Here is a 16,334-nt window from a genome sequence, read left to right on the forward strand (position 1 = left end):
ACTGTTTTCTGAAATCAACTGATGGTCCATTCCATGGTGACCTGAGCTATCTCATACTGTGGAATCAGCTGTGAAATATTTTCTATGTGTATATTAATATTTATTTTATGCCTTGTATGGATGGTGTATGCATTTTCAAATTTAATGCTCTCTAAAAAAGAGGAATAATTTGATGGCTGGTCTAACTGTGGAACAGCATGGACCATCACTTATTAAATAAATAAATAAATTTATTTTAAGGTATGCTGCTTTTGCTCTGAATTTCCCTCTGGAAGACCTGTATTGCAGTTGAAGATAACTTTCCCAACAATATGAGTAAAGTGGATTGAGATTAAATGTAATAAAAATAGACCAAAAATATTAGGTCTATGGGTTTTATTCTGGTGCATGGGGGTTAAAACTCACCACTTCATAATGCTAAATTCTGTATGTGAATTTAGAGTGTTCTTAATTAAATGAATCTGCAGGAAAAGAATCCCTGAACACGTGAATTATATGCTTTATAATTGCAGGGTGAAAGAATTCTCACGAAAACAGTCTGTTCTCCAAATAGCAGATTGGAATAATTTTCATCAAGTTTGAGAGAGCTGTAGAAATCCCTTTTGACAAATCCTGATTACTTTTTGCATCCAAAACTGCACGTGGATTCAGGGAGTTCTGTGATGGCTTCGTTACGTCAGAGAAGAACTTGATGAAACAATAGCTACTCTGTTAGAGACCTGGATCGCTGTGAAATCTGTTCAGAGCAAATCTCCTGAACTGTTTAATAAAAAATAGGATTGTTGAAGGTTTGTTTTCAGCACTGAGGGAGCCATTGAGATGAAGATTCGTATCTTTGCTCTCTGGCTCACTTGAGATCTGCTTCCCATGTGCAGAATTGACAGAAGGCTTTCTCTGACTGCCCTCTTTCCTTCCCTGCTTCAACAGTTCTTATTTAAAGTAAACCCAGTAATTTTTTTTGCTGTCAAACAGTCTATTTTCAGGACCGTAGCAGTATTTTCACTAGAGAAGTTTTTCAATCCAGAAAACTGGAGCAGTTTGCTTTCTTAGGAGTCCAGTGAAGCCTGGTGAGCTGTTTTGTTCAGAACAGGATCTTCAGCACAGCAGACCACCTTTTTGTGCACGGTGGGTCTGTCTGTCTGTCTGAGCTCATCACATTCTGTGACAAGAGATGCTCCAATGCATTTGGGGGGAAAAAAACCCCCAAAAAACAAAAAAAAACCCCACCTCTTTCTTGTAGATGAAGCTGGTAGTGGTTCTAGAGTAGTAAGTAATCCTGATGCAGCAGGTAAAATATCATTGCAAAAATGTTTCATTTATAGTGGATTAAACAACAATTAAGATTAAAGCCCAGTCCTTCTCATTTAGAGTGACATTCTTCACAGGGATACATTAAAGCACTGCATAAATATCTTTTGGCACTTTGATAATATCTGAGCCTCTTTCGAGAATTACACTTACCTATATTTTCTATGGAAGTTAGTACAAAAAATTGAGGTTGACTGATACTGTAGATGCTGATTCAGGAACAAGTTTTGTAGGTGCTCTGTGTGTGTTTTGCATTCTCTGGACAGACAGCACTGTTATTCTGTGTCAGAGTCTTTTAAATATAGTTCATAATACTAGCTGGCTAAATGCTTTGTTTTCTCCCCCCCTTTTTGTAAAACAAAACAAAAACCCCCAAACTGAAATTATAGAAGCATGTAACTAAATTGAAGGGAAAGCAAGTAAATTAAATGCCTGGGCTTTGCTGGAGCCAAGAGTTTAAAACAAATGTTAGCAAATATATGGCATCAAACTACCTAACTTTTTTTTTTCCTTCCATCTGCTTATTTTCTTAGCTGAAGTTTCGAAGAGTTTCCTCAAATGATAAATGTTTCTTGAGGAACTGAGCTGTGCTCTGCTAGTATTTTTAATACAAAATTCGAAGTATTTTCTTTGGTAGATAGGCATAACTGTCTTTCAGCTAGCTCTCCACCCCATGCACAATGGCTTAGTTATTCAGCTCGTCCTGGGGTGCAGGTTTTCACTATCATTCAGTTACAGGTCCAGGTGCTTTACCTGGGGTGTGGTTCTTACTGCCTTAAGGGTTTGAAGCGCCTGCTGGAAATCTTTTCAATGAGCTATTTAAGTAGAGGAGGCTCTGTAATGTTATTAAAACATGAAAGTTTTCATTTGGTGCATTTTATTTATGGTTTGTCTTCCTACAAGTAGCTTTGTAAATTCTAAACTACTTGGTATGCATTAACCCAATTGGATATTGTATTTATCACGGTTTATTTAGCTTTATTCATTGTATTGAGCATAAAAGCAGTAAGATAGAGGTTTGCCTGGAATTTCTGCCTTTCAGCTATAGCTGCAGGAGCCCAGTGCTTGGCTAGGGTTGGTTGTCTGGGCAGGGATCACAGGTCAGTCCCATGGTGTAGCACGTGTTTGGATAATGGAGTGGGTTTCTCAGATAAGAGATCCTCTGGTAAGTCACAAAAAGAGTGTGTGTGGTATGTATAGTTATATAAGAACAGTAACTTCAACTGGGAACATTGTCAGTGGACAATTCCTTGAATAGACAAGCTAAAGGACATTCTTAGGACAGAATGTCTCTTAGAAATGTTTTGAAATTTATCTTGTTGACTGTAAGTGACCTAGACAGATAGGACTCCTCTGCAGCAGTGCTAGCACGACTATTCCTGCTGCACATAGTTTCCACTGTGTCTTCTTGCTTTCAGGCTTGCTCAAGCTTTCCTGTATTCTGTCCAAATGGAAAATAAACTTTTTGGAAAATTCGAGGCAGTGGAGAAAGAATATAGAGTCTATATCAATTTTTAAATAAAGGACAAATAAAATTGGCAGATCTTCTGCTTTAGGAAGTATTGCATGTGTTGAACTGCCATATGGTGTAAGCAGAGATTTGAAAGATGAAATGGGAGATGGTGTAGAAAGTGATACGACTTCTAAATTTGAAGCTCAGTCTATGCAATCAGTAACTGAAATCCCCATTATCAGCCCTCCACAGAGGTCACAGTTTGGCAAATTATTTTTTAATTCAGGTCAGTTTCCTGATTCAGTGGGGAGCTTTACAGAAAAACAAAATTGTCAGGAGAACTGCTGGGTTGGTATGCACTGTTGCAGGCTCCAGGGCGATATAGTTGGGAAAAGTTAAATTTTAGTTTTGTAACAAATATTGTTACAATATTGTAACTTATGATCTTACTACAGTATACAGTATCACAAAAGAGTACAAAAAATAAACAGGGATCCCTTTGTGCATGAAGAAGTTCAGGATTGTAAGCTACAAATATTATTTATACCTGCCGTATTTGTGTTAATTGAAAATCATGCAAGTCACTTTGAGATCTTGCCAAGCAGGCAGGCTTACTTTCTATAGAGAAAATAATTCAGACCAAGCTTGTTGAATAAACTTTGAAAATTTCACAGTGGCTTGATAAGGCTTTGCCATGCTGTTGTGCATCAATTGCTAGAACTTAATTGTCTTCTTACTCAAATATGTTGAATGAGAGGCTCTTATAAACACATGAACTGAAGGGGGGAGAGTGGTAGGTGGTTGGTTTTTATTTGAGACCTGATCTCATACTGTACTTTGGTAGTAGTTTCTTTGTTTGGAAATTTTTTTTCACCTGCTATATGCAAAACCTTAAATTATAGTTTGTGGTAAAGTTTCGTTCTACAAACAGACTTGCTGAAGTTATCCAGTATGAATTTCAGTAAAGATAACATATAAATCTTGAGCAAGTACATTTAAATAATCTCTGTCATCAGAGCTTTGGAGTGCTAATGCTACTGCTGAATCAAACACAGCTGATATTAAAATGGCTATGATAAAACTTCCACCTGTTATAAAAGGCCATGGGATTATCTTGGCATTTAGATACTTCCAGAAGTTGTAAATAGTGTTGGGCATGTTCTCTTGAGTTTGTGGTTCAGCAAGTACTTGTGTAAGTTTTGTTTCAAATAGCAATTAAAATTATTTCAGCGTTGGTGAAACTGTTGGGAGAGGACATATTTATTTAAAATAGTGTACAGTATTTCCTTGAATCATGATCCCAGGGTGAGTATCTCTCTTCTAGGTTATTCAACCAAAGTGAAGTGCTTTCTGCTTCTTGAAGTTCTTTCAGAAGTACTGAAAGACACAGTGAACTTTGTCTGCTCAGAAATGTACAACCAGAATGAGGTATCCTATAAAACCTACAGCTTAATGTCTGTGCAAAAGCCTTGTTGGCCTCCTTGGGATGAGGAGTTAGTAGTTACTGTAGTACCTCTTCCAAAAAAGGTAAAAGTTAAGAATTATTATGTGTATAGATAAGATCCTGCCAGCACTATCTGCTAAGAGGTCTTAATGTGGTGAAATTTTCATAGGCTCACCTGAAAGGAAAAGTGAAGGTAATTTTGGAGTAATATAAATGGTATTAAATTTTTTCCTGTAAGTCTTAAATTTTATTTAGCTTGAGAGATTGAGAATGCACAGGAAAGAATATGGGAAAGTAAGGGGTTTTTTCCACAAGATGCAATTTTGAGAGGAAAGAAAGTAAATAGTTGAAAAGTAGCTCTCTATATGTTGATGCTACTTGTGCTTTTTGCTAAAAGACTCCTGACCCATGCTACCCATAACCATGGTGTAAAGTGCATCTTCTAAAAATACACTGGGAAAACAGCACTGGGAGCAGCAGGAGCTGCCTGTTGCTGGAAGCAGAGTTTGGGAGGCGGAGTTGTGTATCCTGCTCAGATGATGAAAAAGCTTTAATAAGAGTAGGCAATTTTTCTAAAACAGTCTGATAACTCACATTGATTTTTGACTTCTGACTTTATCTCCTATTTTAACTTAATCTTTAGCTGATGAGGAAGTATTTCTTAGAGGTAATTGCTGCAACTGATTTATACTTAACAGTGTCCTCATATCATCTTCCTTTTTCTGGTCATCGCGGGAGCATTATGTAATAATAGCTCTTATTTACATGGAAGGCAATACTTCCTACATTTTTAATGTGATTTTTACCCATTTATGGGAGGTGTCTTTCACTCAGTTCTCTTCTCTTCTTGGTTTGTATTTTCTTTTTTTTTTTCCTTTTTTTCTTTTTCCCTCTCAAAACAAGACTCTAGAATTAGCAAATCCTGTATAAAATCATCTGCAATAAAGATTTATGAGCATACAGGCATGCTTCTACAGAGAGTCTGATTTTACCAAATGAGAAGTTCCAAGTATGTTTTAATAGCATTACAGAGCTTCTTCTACATAAATAACATGGATGTAGTAGTGCTGTACTGAAAATATTTTCATGGCTGAAGAGTAGAGGGAAATCCTTGATGAGTGGTTACAACTACATTCTTTGAGAGAAAAATTAATGAATGGTTAGTTAATTTGTTTTGGGGGCTTTTTTTTTTTTTTTTTTTTTTTTGGAACTGTTTATTATGAAAAGTGGCGTTGCACATTGTGAGCCAGTGTTCCTTGTCCCAAGCTTTGATCACCACTTAATAATAAAACAATATTGTGTGGAGCTATTGACGCAATTGCTTGTGGTTTATATTCTTTGGATTTTAACATCTTGAGTGTTATGCCTGTGATCTCTTGCTTCAAGGTGTGGTTTTAGCCCGCTGGCTGAAACATCTAAGTATTAAATGACTCTTCTGTATCTTTTTATATTCTGGAGGATCTGCAGAGTTAAGCTTAAACTACTGCAGTGTTAAAGTTTAAATGCCCGGTTTTAAGAAATTAAATGCAAAAATACCCATGTAAACAGTGGGGACTCAGGCAAGAGAAAGTAGCTTGCAGATCTGGGATTCATCTCACAAAGGCTAAAGCTTAATAGTGCTTAAAAAAAACTTAGTCAGGAGCTAAAAATTTGGACTGCTTAGTATATGTAAAAATACACATGTAGTATGATATATGTATAAATGTACACATATGTCAAGTTTATTTTTACGGCACTGCTAATCATCTGATAAAGGTAGAGAAGAGAGAGAGCTGTTTTGTGCCCAACTCCTGTAAGGCACAGGTGTCCTAGGAAATACTCAGCTCCCTTGTGGTAGATGGTGCACTTTTCTTACCAAAAACCTGAGGAGATGCTACTAAAAGATTAGAGATGAATTTTGAGGACAGCAGAGGAAGAGGTCTCTTTCACAAGCCTCTTAAGGGTCAGTCACTTTGATCTGCTTCAAAGGAGAATGAAAGGAAAACACACCAAAAAAAGGCCAACAAACAAAGAAGAGGGAAAAGCACCATAAATGTAATGGAATCCTCCATAACACAACGTTTGCATATAATATTTGATATCCTGCTTTTCCCTTGCTAGGCCTTCTTTCTCCTTTGCTACAGCATTCATTCCTGTCTGTAGGGAAAAGGAGGTAGGACAGTAGCAAATTATGACTTGGCTATTTAATTTATTCCAGGTATTTAAAGTATTAGTTTAAATGTAAAATGCACTGTGTGAGTGCTCATTCTCTTGTCTTGCGTTTCCTTCCATGATTCTTTGCAGTGAATTGCACATCTTTTCTCCTTCTTTCTGTCTCTGGAAGTGCCTTTACTCTGCAACTTTTCCTGCTCCTTGGAAGAGGCTGGTGGCCTTCTTAATGTGAAGACAGAATTTGGAGCAGCAGTTTGTTGCTGTCTTGATAAATTAATAGTCAAAGTTCACTTAAGCAAAATAAATATTGGAAGGTGGTTGTGATGAATAATGTGGGAATGAGCTGCTGAGTCTGGGAAATGTTTTGAAAGAGGGTGGGCAGTTCAGGAGCAGTTTTCCAGGGGTCTTTATTAAAATTAGCTGGTATATTCTTACTTCTAATAATTTCTCTGTACTATCTTAAACTGATGTCAAAGTTGCATTGAGTGAAAAATGCATCCATCTTCGCTGAAACTTCTCTTATAAACTAAAAAACACCAACAAAACAAATCTAAATTTCTTCATAGCTTCCACAGACCTCTGATTAGACACCTGTGAATAATATCCATCAGTCTTTTTTCCCCTTGTTGTAAAATAAAACAGTGTGAAATTTATCAAACTTTTCTAAAGGTAAAATGTAAATTGCTGTTAGCAATGAAGTACATTGCTGTTAGCAATGAAGTAATTTTAATGTAATCTTAATAAGGATTTAAATTAATATTGCATAAGATGCAAATTAGCGTTCCAAGATTTTTTCATGTTTTTAATTGCTAAAAATCCTGTCTGAATTCCTTTCCCAGTGTGTTGCTGAAACATGACGTAGATGTTATGCGTTATGATGTTGTTTAGCAAGTAATCTTGAGATTATTATGTAAGATAATGTTAACGTGGTTGTTGAAAGCAACTGAAATGAAATTATGTCCAGTGATTGGAATAGTAAGCATTTAAGTAAGGCACATCCTTAATTTCATGTTTCAAGTTTCACCTTAGAACACAGTTCAGAGATGCCAATTAATCTTATTTACTGAAATGAAAAGTTTCTTGATGAAGAACAAAGGTTTTGACCTATTTATTGCTACTAAGAAAGATTGCCAGTGTTAGAAAGCTTCCTTAGCCACAATCGCAAGACAAAAATTTTACCTCATTAAAGAAATAGATGAAATTAGTGTTATCTCCGTTTAGTGCAAATAATTTTTATATATTTTTACTGGATTTTTTTTCTTAGCAAGATAGGGTAACAGTGTATCTTAAAATTGTTTGTGGGTTTCTTTAGGTACATCTTTATTTACATATTAAAATTTTTACTATTTGAATGTTAGCTTTGAAAAATATTACTTCTGATTTTAAGCGATTTGTTTATAGATTACATAATGATTCTGGGTGTCTCAGCTTTTGGAGAGATGTGTGAGATGCTTTTATAAGGTCATATATGGTTTTAGTTTTTGAGAGACAGCAAACCCCTCGTATTCTAACTCTTGTTTCCTTAAAAAGCATTTTGCTTTGCAAAGGTATGTGATTCGTATTTTATAATACTATTAAATTTTTTGTTTTTCAGTCCCAGAAATCCTGGATAGAAAATACTTTCACGAAGAGGGAGTGTGTGTATATTATACCGAGCTCCAAAGACCCCCACAGGTAAATGAGAAATGATGCAAGAACTCATTGCTGCTCTTTGAAATTGAAAAAGTCAGCATGGTGAAGAGTGTTGGGCTGTGTTTCTGTATGAAGGACTGGCTTGGGTTTGTGCCTTCATGACTGGACATTGTCACTCTGAATAGATTGGATTCTTTTTTTTCTTTTTCTGAAAGTACTTTGGCATTGCAGAAATCTCCAAAAAATATTCCCCTGTTCCCTTTGCTGCTTCTTAGCAGTCCTCCTGCTGATGTCTGTGATCTGTTTGCAGTGAGGGGGGTTGAAAAAAAGATTTCTGAAGTCAGTCTCATAGAGCTATCCTCTTCTGGAATTTAAATAACATCTTTGTGAGTGTAGGGTGAAGTGTGAAAATCAACCTGACAGTGTAGGAAAAAAGAGGTGAAGAATTCATAGAAGAATAAAGAAAACCAAGAATTGGGGTGGGGAAAAAGTTACAAAAAAAGGACTGAAGAAATACTTGCTTCTAGGGAAAACAGATAAATGAGAACTGTTCGGATTTCATGTGGTACGTAACAATTTTTTCATCCTTAAATTCTTAAAGGGAAAAAAAATGAGGCTGAAAAATGGGGAAATATGTTTCTAGAAGGGAGGCTGAGTCTAAGAATATTTTGCATATTTCACATGCTGTTTTTACCTTATCTTAAATTAGAGGTGTGAAATCGGGCAAGTTAGTGATAACTCCAGTATATCTAGTTGACTTCCCCCCAGTGTTTTAGGTATAATTTAACAGTTCCTACAATGATTGAGTTTGATGTGCGTAATCATGACACTTGTGTCAGAGCTAAAATAAAGTCAAATTGAAAATAGATTTAAAATTGGTATTTTTAAGGCAGTTTTGTTTTCCCAAAATGTTTACTATTGTAATTACGGATTTCAGGTCACCTTTTTTTGTAAGCTTCATATATGTGAGAGCAGCTGAGAAACCTGTTCTTCTGAGGTTGCAGAAACTTCTATTTCACTCTTTTCCTTAAAAAACACTTAAAAGTCTCTTTAGTTATGTTGGGGAAGGTTACTATTTTTCATTTAAGAACTTTGTTTTTAAACAGAAAAGGAACTAAGCCCTGTAGAATTTTAAAATTATTGTAAATAATTCACCACATTCCTTGAAACCATGTGACATGAGAAGCTTTTAGAATTTATAGCCACGATTGCAGCACATGGAAAATTTGCAAATGCAAACAAAGTAATTAGGAAGCTGTTAAAATTTCCAGAGCATTTAACAAGGAACAGAATGGTCTTTAACACTTGCCCTTTCCACTTAACCAATTTGTAGCTTACACTGGCCTTTACAACTTTCCCACCATGTTTTGTCCTTCAGTTTCTAAGAATGGTCTGCTGTTGTTGGTGAATTACTCACTGTTGTGTGTGAATTATGTGTGAAGTTTAGTCACATCTTTAAATATTTCTTACAGATGCCTTCCAGGATGTCAGATTTGTCAGCAACTTGTCAGGTAAAAGGTCTTTGTAATTGCAATATTTATGAATATTTTCTCATTAAATAAGTGCTTTCATAATAGGGTTTTTAAAAGTTTTGATCAATATTATGAGTGACAAGTTGGTGAAAGGTTAGATATAAAATAAATGTAACTAATGTTTAAAGAACTGTCTGCAATAAGTAGGTCACAGATTTATAAATGTTATATAAATTACTTGGCTTCAAAGAAGCAATTTCTCCTGGCCTCCAGCTTGCTGCCTTAGTGAGCTTCAGTATTTTGCATAATAATATGTATTGCAATTGACTATTGCTGTAAATGTTTATGGCAACAAGGCTTGCTCTGGAAAAGAGGTTTATCTAATGTCTAGAATCTTTGCTTTCGAAATGTAATCTATCCTTTTTATCAACAAAGGAAGTTCTTTTGTCTTATAAAGTAGTATTTACTGAAGCATTCTCGATGATGTGGCTGGGTGCAGGTGCTGCTGTGGCCGCCTGGTCAGACAACATGCTTGTTTCACTGCCAGTCTGGCTATGAAATACTCCGATGTGAAGCTGGGTGAAAACTATAATCAGGAAATAGAAGAATGGTCAGTGGAAAAACACACAGAACAGACCTCTACTGATGCTTATGGTGTCATCAACTTTCAAGGTGGCTCTCATTCTTACAGGGCTAAGGCATGTATGATGTTTTGTTGTTTCTTTTTTGTCTTACTCTCACCATGTTGGTGCTGAATGCTTCATTTAGCTTCTGAAATTGAAGGCTGAAAATATTAACACCTCTGTTGTGACAAATCACTGCCCTCTTCTATTCTAGCATTTTTGTTGTGGTTTGAATTCTTTCTAATTTCCATTTGTAAAAGATTTTTAGTTGTGGTGGAAATTATTTAAAGCTTATGCAGTTACAGGCTACAGGGAGTTCTTGTACAGTGTGACTCCTGTGGTCAGCTGAAGTGCTTGAGTGAGGGAGCTGTGTTCTTTATGCAGCTGGTAGAACCCCTAAGGACAGTCCAGTGCTCCAGGTCAGATCATCTCTGTGGAGAGAATGGCCCTTAGCACTTTCATGTTCATAATAGCAGTGGTTCCTTTGTACTTAGTGTAGCTTAAAATTGCTTGAGCCTTTTGCTAGGAGCACAGAAACAGCAGGCTGCCCACACTCACTTCTGCTTCCTTCTCCAGAGTGCAAGTGGGGTTGCTCAAACCAGTTTAATGGAGTAGTGTTGTTTTGTTATTTAGAATTTGATTCAAGAAGGGTTCAATTTCTGCCTACTGTCCCCTCCTCTATTCAGTAGCTCATACTGAAGATGTGGCAGCATCATAGCTGATCTACCATCTACTTAATCTTATGCTGTTAAACATGGAGTGTTAAAAAGCTGCCAGTTATCAAATTTTCTGCTGAAAAATGTGGGTTTTCTTCCCACCAGGAAAAGGAAAGGAAAACCAAGCAACTGTAAAACTCTTTGCAGGGGACACAAAAGCCTCTCCCAGTAGATGGCAGAGCTTTTATAGATACTTCTGAATTACATTCAATTTAGAGATCATCCAGTGCTTTCCCAGAGTCATGTTTCTAGGTCACTGTGCCAGCAGAATGGAATACCATGATCTTTCTGTAGTTATTTCCTTTCCAAAGCTTGCTTTCAAAACTGTCTTGTCCTGGACTATAGAGGATATAAAGGAAGCTTGTTCAGTTATTGCATCTGCTGTGTTTTGAGAAAGTGAATTACATTTTCCATAGGCAGGAGCAGGATAATATATCCTGAAATACATCCTGGTTCTTCTTTTTACGCATTTGAACCTTTTAACTCTGTTCTTATGCCTGCAGTACGTGCGATTGTCATATGACACTAAACCTGAAGCTATTCTGCAACTTATGCTTAAAGAATGGCAGATGGAATTGCCAAAGCTTGTTATATCTGTACATGGGGGCATGCAGAAGTTTGAACTTCACCCACGCATCAAACAGTTGCTTGGCAAAGGTCTTATCAAAGCAGCAGTAACCACAGGAGCCTGGATTATAACTGGAGGAGTGAACACAGGTAAGAAACTACCAAGGAACGTGCACGATTAACTGGATTGCAGTTTTATAAGAGCCAAAAGATTTAATGGATGGATGCATTGCTTCATCCTAAAACAAAGTAAATTTGAATGAGTTTGGTCAAGTGAAATTAGAAGAATACATTTTGAACATGTGCATTTGGAAGTGGGCTGCTATTTCATCTTGCAAAGAGAACGTATGGAGGGGGTTGGGTTTTGGGCTTTGTTTTGTTTGGTTAGTTGTTTTCTGGGTTTTGTTTTGGAAACAAGGAAAAGGAAATGTGATTTAAAAGAAGTACAGTAATGTGCTGGAAACTCTTTAGTTCTTGCTAGGCTAATATTTGTTTTGTTAAATTACTTTGTTTCTTCCTAGTAGATGTAGCATGGTGCTTTTTCTTTGGTAATGTGTCAGTAAGTTCCCAGATCCTTAAAGGCCTAGTTATGTAAATAAAACAGTTAAAGGTCCAGTTACCTAAATAAATACTTGTATTTCGTAGTAAGATTTGGCATTCAATACATTGGAATTTTTTTATGCATGAACAGGTGTTGCAAAACATGTTGGTGATGCTCTAAGAGAACATGCTTCCAGATCATCTCGAAAGATTTGCACTATTGGGATTGCTCCATGGGGAGTGATTGAAAACAGAAATGACCTTGTTGGAAGAGATGTAAGGATGAATTACCTAAGTGAAATAACGATGTACCTCATTTAGTTTTGACACATCTGCTCAAGCACTTTTTTCCCTTGCTTTGCATCGTTGGAATACTTGCTTTACTATGAAGATACACTGACATCTGTGACTTATGCAAGATCATTACTGTAAACAAGTTGCAAAATGCAAATAATGCTGCAGGAAGAGCTTGTTCTCAAGTATTTAATCCTTTCCCCCCCCCCCTACTGATATTATTGAATCAAATAACAAAAATTCTAAAGTATTACAGAGGATTCACATTTAGAGAGGATAAGTTGAAAAATTTTGATGTGGGGTCTTCAGTGCTTCAAACAGTGGCTTCTGTTTGCCAGAGAAGTCACAAATTTTCCCCAAAGACACCTTTTCAAAGGATCTTTTCTCTGTTTTCCTTCCGAACAGCATCCTTTAGTGATATAATTATCTGCTTCCCTGCACAAAGTTCAGAGCTGCAGCTGTTGGTGTATCCTGATCCAAGGCATGCTTGTATGTGTCAGTACTTCCTTTTGTGTCATTGCTTCGTGTTGAGCCACCAGTTCTTGTGTCTAGTTAAGTTTCACAGAGACAAGTGTGAATCTTTGCCAGTAAAAGACATTGTTGTGTGCTTTCACTTAGGTGGTTGCTCCATATCAGACCTTGTTAAATCCATTAAGTAAACTAAACGTCCTAAATAACCTCCATTCCCATTTCATTCTGGTGGATGATGGAACAGTTGGAAAGTATGGAGCAGAAGTTAAACTGCGAAGAGAACTGGAAAAAACGATTAATTTGCAACGGATCCATGCAAGTAAGTGATTCTGGTGCCTGAGGGCTGTTATTATGGCTTAATGAAAAAGGTGTTTGCATGAAACATCTGAATGGCAAAATAGAAAAATGAAATCTTCTGTTTATGTTTCAAGTCTGAAATTGCAAATTTCAGCAGCTGCTCTGGACCACAGTTATTACTGATAGATGTGGAATTTCTGTGGGACCACAGAGGAATGCTTTCTGAATAAAGTTGTCTATTTACTTTGATAAAGCAAATGTAAGTCACTTCAGGTCTTGGTGTGTTGTCAGACCTTATTGGTCTGACTGATCAATGGTTTTGACAGTACTCACTTGCAGTTTCACAGTTCACAGTTTGGTGTTTTCCCAGTTGTGGAGCAACACATGTATTTTGACTCTTTCAGAAATGCTTTTGCAATATTTCCCATCAGTAGAGGGTTTCCATGTATCTGTGTTCAAACTGTATATTTGTTGTCACCTTTTAAAACTGTTTGGGGGAGGTTAAAAGAGGAGGTCTGTAAAGAAAAATTCTTCATTTTTCTGCATCAGTTCATGGCTATTTCTGTGAGGAAACTCTTCTGTTGTGTGATCTGTGTCCTGTTGTATTTACCAGCTTGGCAGTGCTTGTGTCCCAGCCCAGGACATAAAGTGCTTGAAACTGTGCATTACCAACAGTTAATGTCTAGAAGGCAGCATTTTAATTTTGATTCAGTAGAAAGGACAGACTTGATTTATTAAATATGTAAAACTGACCTTTGCATTCACTACACACTTTCAGCATTGTTTGGGGTTTATTATTTATTTGCAATTTTCCAGGAATCGGCCAAGGTGTGCCTGTGGTGGCACTTGTGTTTGAAGGTGGCCCCAATGTCATCCTCACAGTTCTAGACTTCCTTCAGGAGAGCCCTCCAGTGCCTGTGGTCGTGTGTGAAGGAACTGGTAGAGCTGCAGACATCCTGGCCTATGTTCACAAGCAAACAGAGGAGGGGGGGTAAGTCCCAGCAATGCCAGCCTGTCACAGAAGCACAGAATGGGTCAGGTTGGAAGGGACCACAGTGGGTCATCCCAGAGCACACAGCACAGGATTGTGTCCAGACAGTTCTTGTCATACACAGATAAATGACAGGATGTACAGATGCATGGTATCCATGTGTGTCTGTCCTCCATAGATGAATTTTGAGACCATTACTTCATGAATCTGTACAAGAGCTTTTTCTGTTTGGTGCAGAAAACACTTGACTGTTTCAGAGTCTGTCTTCAAATAATGAAAGGGATGTGCTTGGGCTCTGCAGTACTTGGTGATTTCCAGTTGGTTGTCAGCCTTGCATAAATCCTTAAGCACACTGGGTCCCTGTAGCAGGGGCTGCCTCAGAACCTCGTGAAGCAGGGATCTAATGTAGCTGTAAACCAAACAGCTTTGTCCAGGGTAAGGTCAGAAATGGGTCTTACTCAGAGGAGTGACTGCTTAGCATTTTGTGTTAAAATCTTTTGGTTGGGAGTATCTCAGAACTCAATATGGGAAGGGAGAGAGAGAGTTGAGTTACTTTTTAGAAGGCAGTAGTAGAAAATTGTAGATTAAGTAATCTATAGTTCTTTCTAAAGGTTACCTAAGGTTTTGCCACAGCAGCAGTAATAAACTTATAGATAGCAGAACTTTGAATGGACATGTTGAAACTAATTAAATGCATTGTTGTTCTTACTGTTCATCTAAAACAATTGTTTTCCTGTTTGTTTGTTTCAATCTCAGGAATGTTCCTGAGGGTGCTGAGCCCGAAATCATTTCAACCATCAAAAAGACATTTAACTTTGGTCAAAGTGAAGCAGTTCATTTGTTTCAGACACTGCTGGAATGCATGAAAAAAAAAGAACTTGTAAGTAGATCTTGCCATAAAATTTTCTTTGCAAGGTGCATACCTTTGTGGATATATATGATTCTTTTTTCTTTTTTTGGATCTCTTAGTTATGACTACTAATAAAGGTATACTATCACTGCATGCTTAAAGCAAAACCACTGTATAGAGGCTATATGTAGCCTGAGTTCAGGGACTGGTGTCTCATTTGGACGTCACATTGTGCTGTTCTGAGATGTAAAATATCCTTTGCTGGCAGGCTAATCTCATAATCTGTAATGAACTGGAGAGGTAAACAGCATTCTGTGTTACAGACAGCAGTGAATTGTAATCATAGGAGGAAAAGAAGTTTAAATTAATTGAAGATTCCCACTTAGGAAAACAAAACAGAATGCACACTAAAAGTTTAAATTGAGCATAGAGAGGCTTGAAGTTGCATTGAAGACAAGGTGTCTTTTATGTTAGGAATTGAAAAAGATTTAAAAGACTGGTGCCAATCACCTTTGCCTGAAAATAACTTTTAAATATGTTTTCCCCATTTTGCCATTTTGAACAGATTACAGTTTTTCATATTGGGTCAGATGAACATCAGGACATTGATGTTGCAATACTTACAGCACTGTTAAAAGGTGAGACTTAATTTTTAAAGATCATTTGGAGCCTGCAGCTATTATTGTCTATTGTTTATATGACGGATTTTTATAAAATTACCAGTAGGAATCTTTAGTTTTTAAACAAGTAAGTGTCTGTGTTCTCATTGTATAATACCATAATGTGACATTAATAATGAAATACACAGCATAATTTTGTAGCGGCTTTTTTGATTTGGCCTTTTTAGGAAGCAAGAATGTTTATTATCTTGTATTCTAATTAATTTTAAATGTTCTTCATTGTGTTTGCTTCTTAAGGCACGAATGCATCTGCATTTGACCAGCTTGTTCTTACACTTGCATGGGACAGAGTTGACATAGCCAAAAATCACGTTTTTGTTTATGGGCAGCAATGGCTGGTATGTAATGGTCTGAATTAAGCTGAATGATAATTCCTAATAGAGAGAAGCACAATTTACTGTAAAGAAGTTTATTACATTTATCTATATTTTACTATCTTTCTGTAAAGAATGAATCTTGACTTTTGTAGGGAGAAACTTTGGAACAGTGACACATTTATTTCGAGCCAGTAATTTGTGTGTACTGCATAGCCATGCAGTTGTTTTGTTATTATGTATTTGCAAGTGGTCCAAAAATTTTAGAAATGTGCTAACTGTTCTGAATAACTAGCAGAGAAAATGCATTACAAAAGGTGGAAGCTGAATTCATGTTAGTCAGATGCTCTTCTTTACAGTTGCATGGCCCTAGAAAGTTCTTAAGGAGCAACAAGGAAAATGCTCTGTTGGCAGCACTGCTGTGTCTTTTGAGGGAGGGACAAAATGTCTGTTTCTTGTAGTTTGAAAATGACTTTAAGAACTACCTGGTGGCTCTTGCCTTTTTCCCATATTACTGTAAAAATAAAACTT

The 16,334-nt window shown here is 36.8% G+C and overlaps 1 protein-coding gene across 1 annotated transcript in view; it reads left to right on the forward strand.

The window, feature by feature from the left end:
- The window catches only part of TRPM7 (transient receptor potential cation channel subfamily M member 7), a 52,411-nt gene that overhangs the window by 12,451 nt on the left and 23,626 nt on the right, over positions 1-16,334 (forward strand). The window contains exons 2-11 of the mRNA XM_069025413.1: positions 7,951-8,030; positions 9,461-9,499; positions 9,960-10,158; positions 11,303-11,516; positions 12,058-12,182; positions 12,819-12,990; positions 13,785-13,959; positions 14,716-14,839; positions 15,375-15,447; positions 15,727-15,827. Coding sequence (XP_068881514.1) covers positions 7,951-8,030; positions 9,461-9,499; positions 9,960-10,158; positions 11,303-11,516; positions 12,058-12,182; positions 12,819-12,990; positions 13,785-13,959; positions 14,716-14,839; positions 15,375-15,447; positions 15,727-15,827 — 1,302 coding nt within the window. The remainder of the gene's footprint in view (positions 1-7,950; positions 8,031-9,460; positions 9,500-9,959; positions 10,159-11,302; positions 11,517-12,057; positions 12,183-12,818; positions 12,991-13,784; positions 13,960-14,715; positions 14,840-15,374; positions 15,448-15,726; positions 15,828-16,334) is intronic.

The sequence above is a fragment of the Aphelocoma coerulescens genome, chromosome 10 (genome assembly GCF_041296385.1).
Source record: "Aphelocoma coerulescens isolate FSJ_1873_10779 chromosome 10, UR_Acoe_1.0, whole genome shotgun sequence".
In the NCBI taxonomy this organism is placed as follows: domain Eukaryota; kingdom Metazoa; phylum Chordata; class Aves; order Passeriformes; family Corvidae; genus Aphelocoma; species Aphelocoma coerulescens.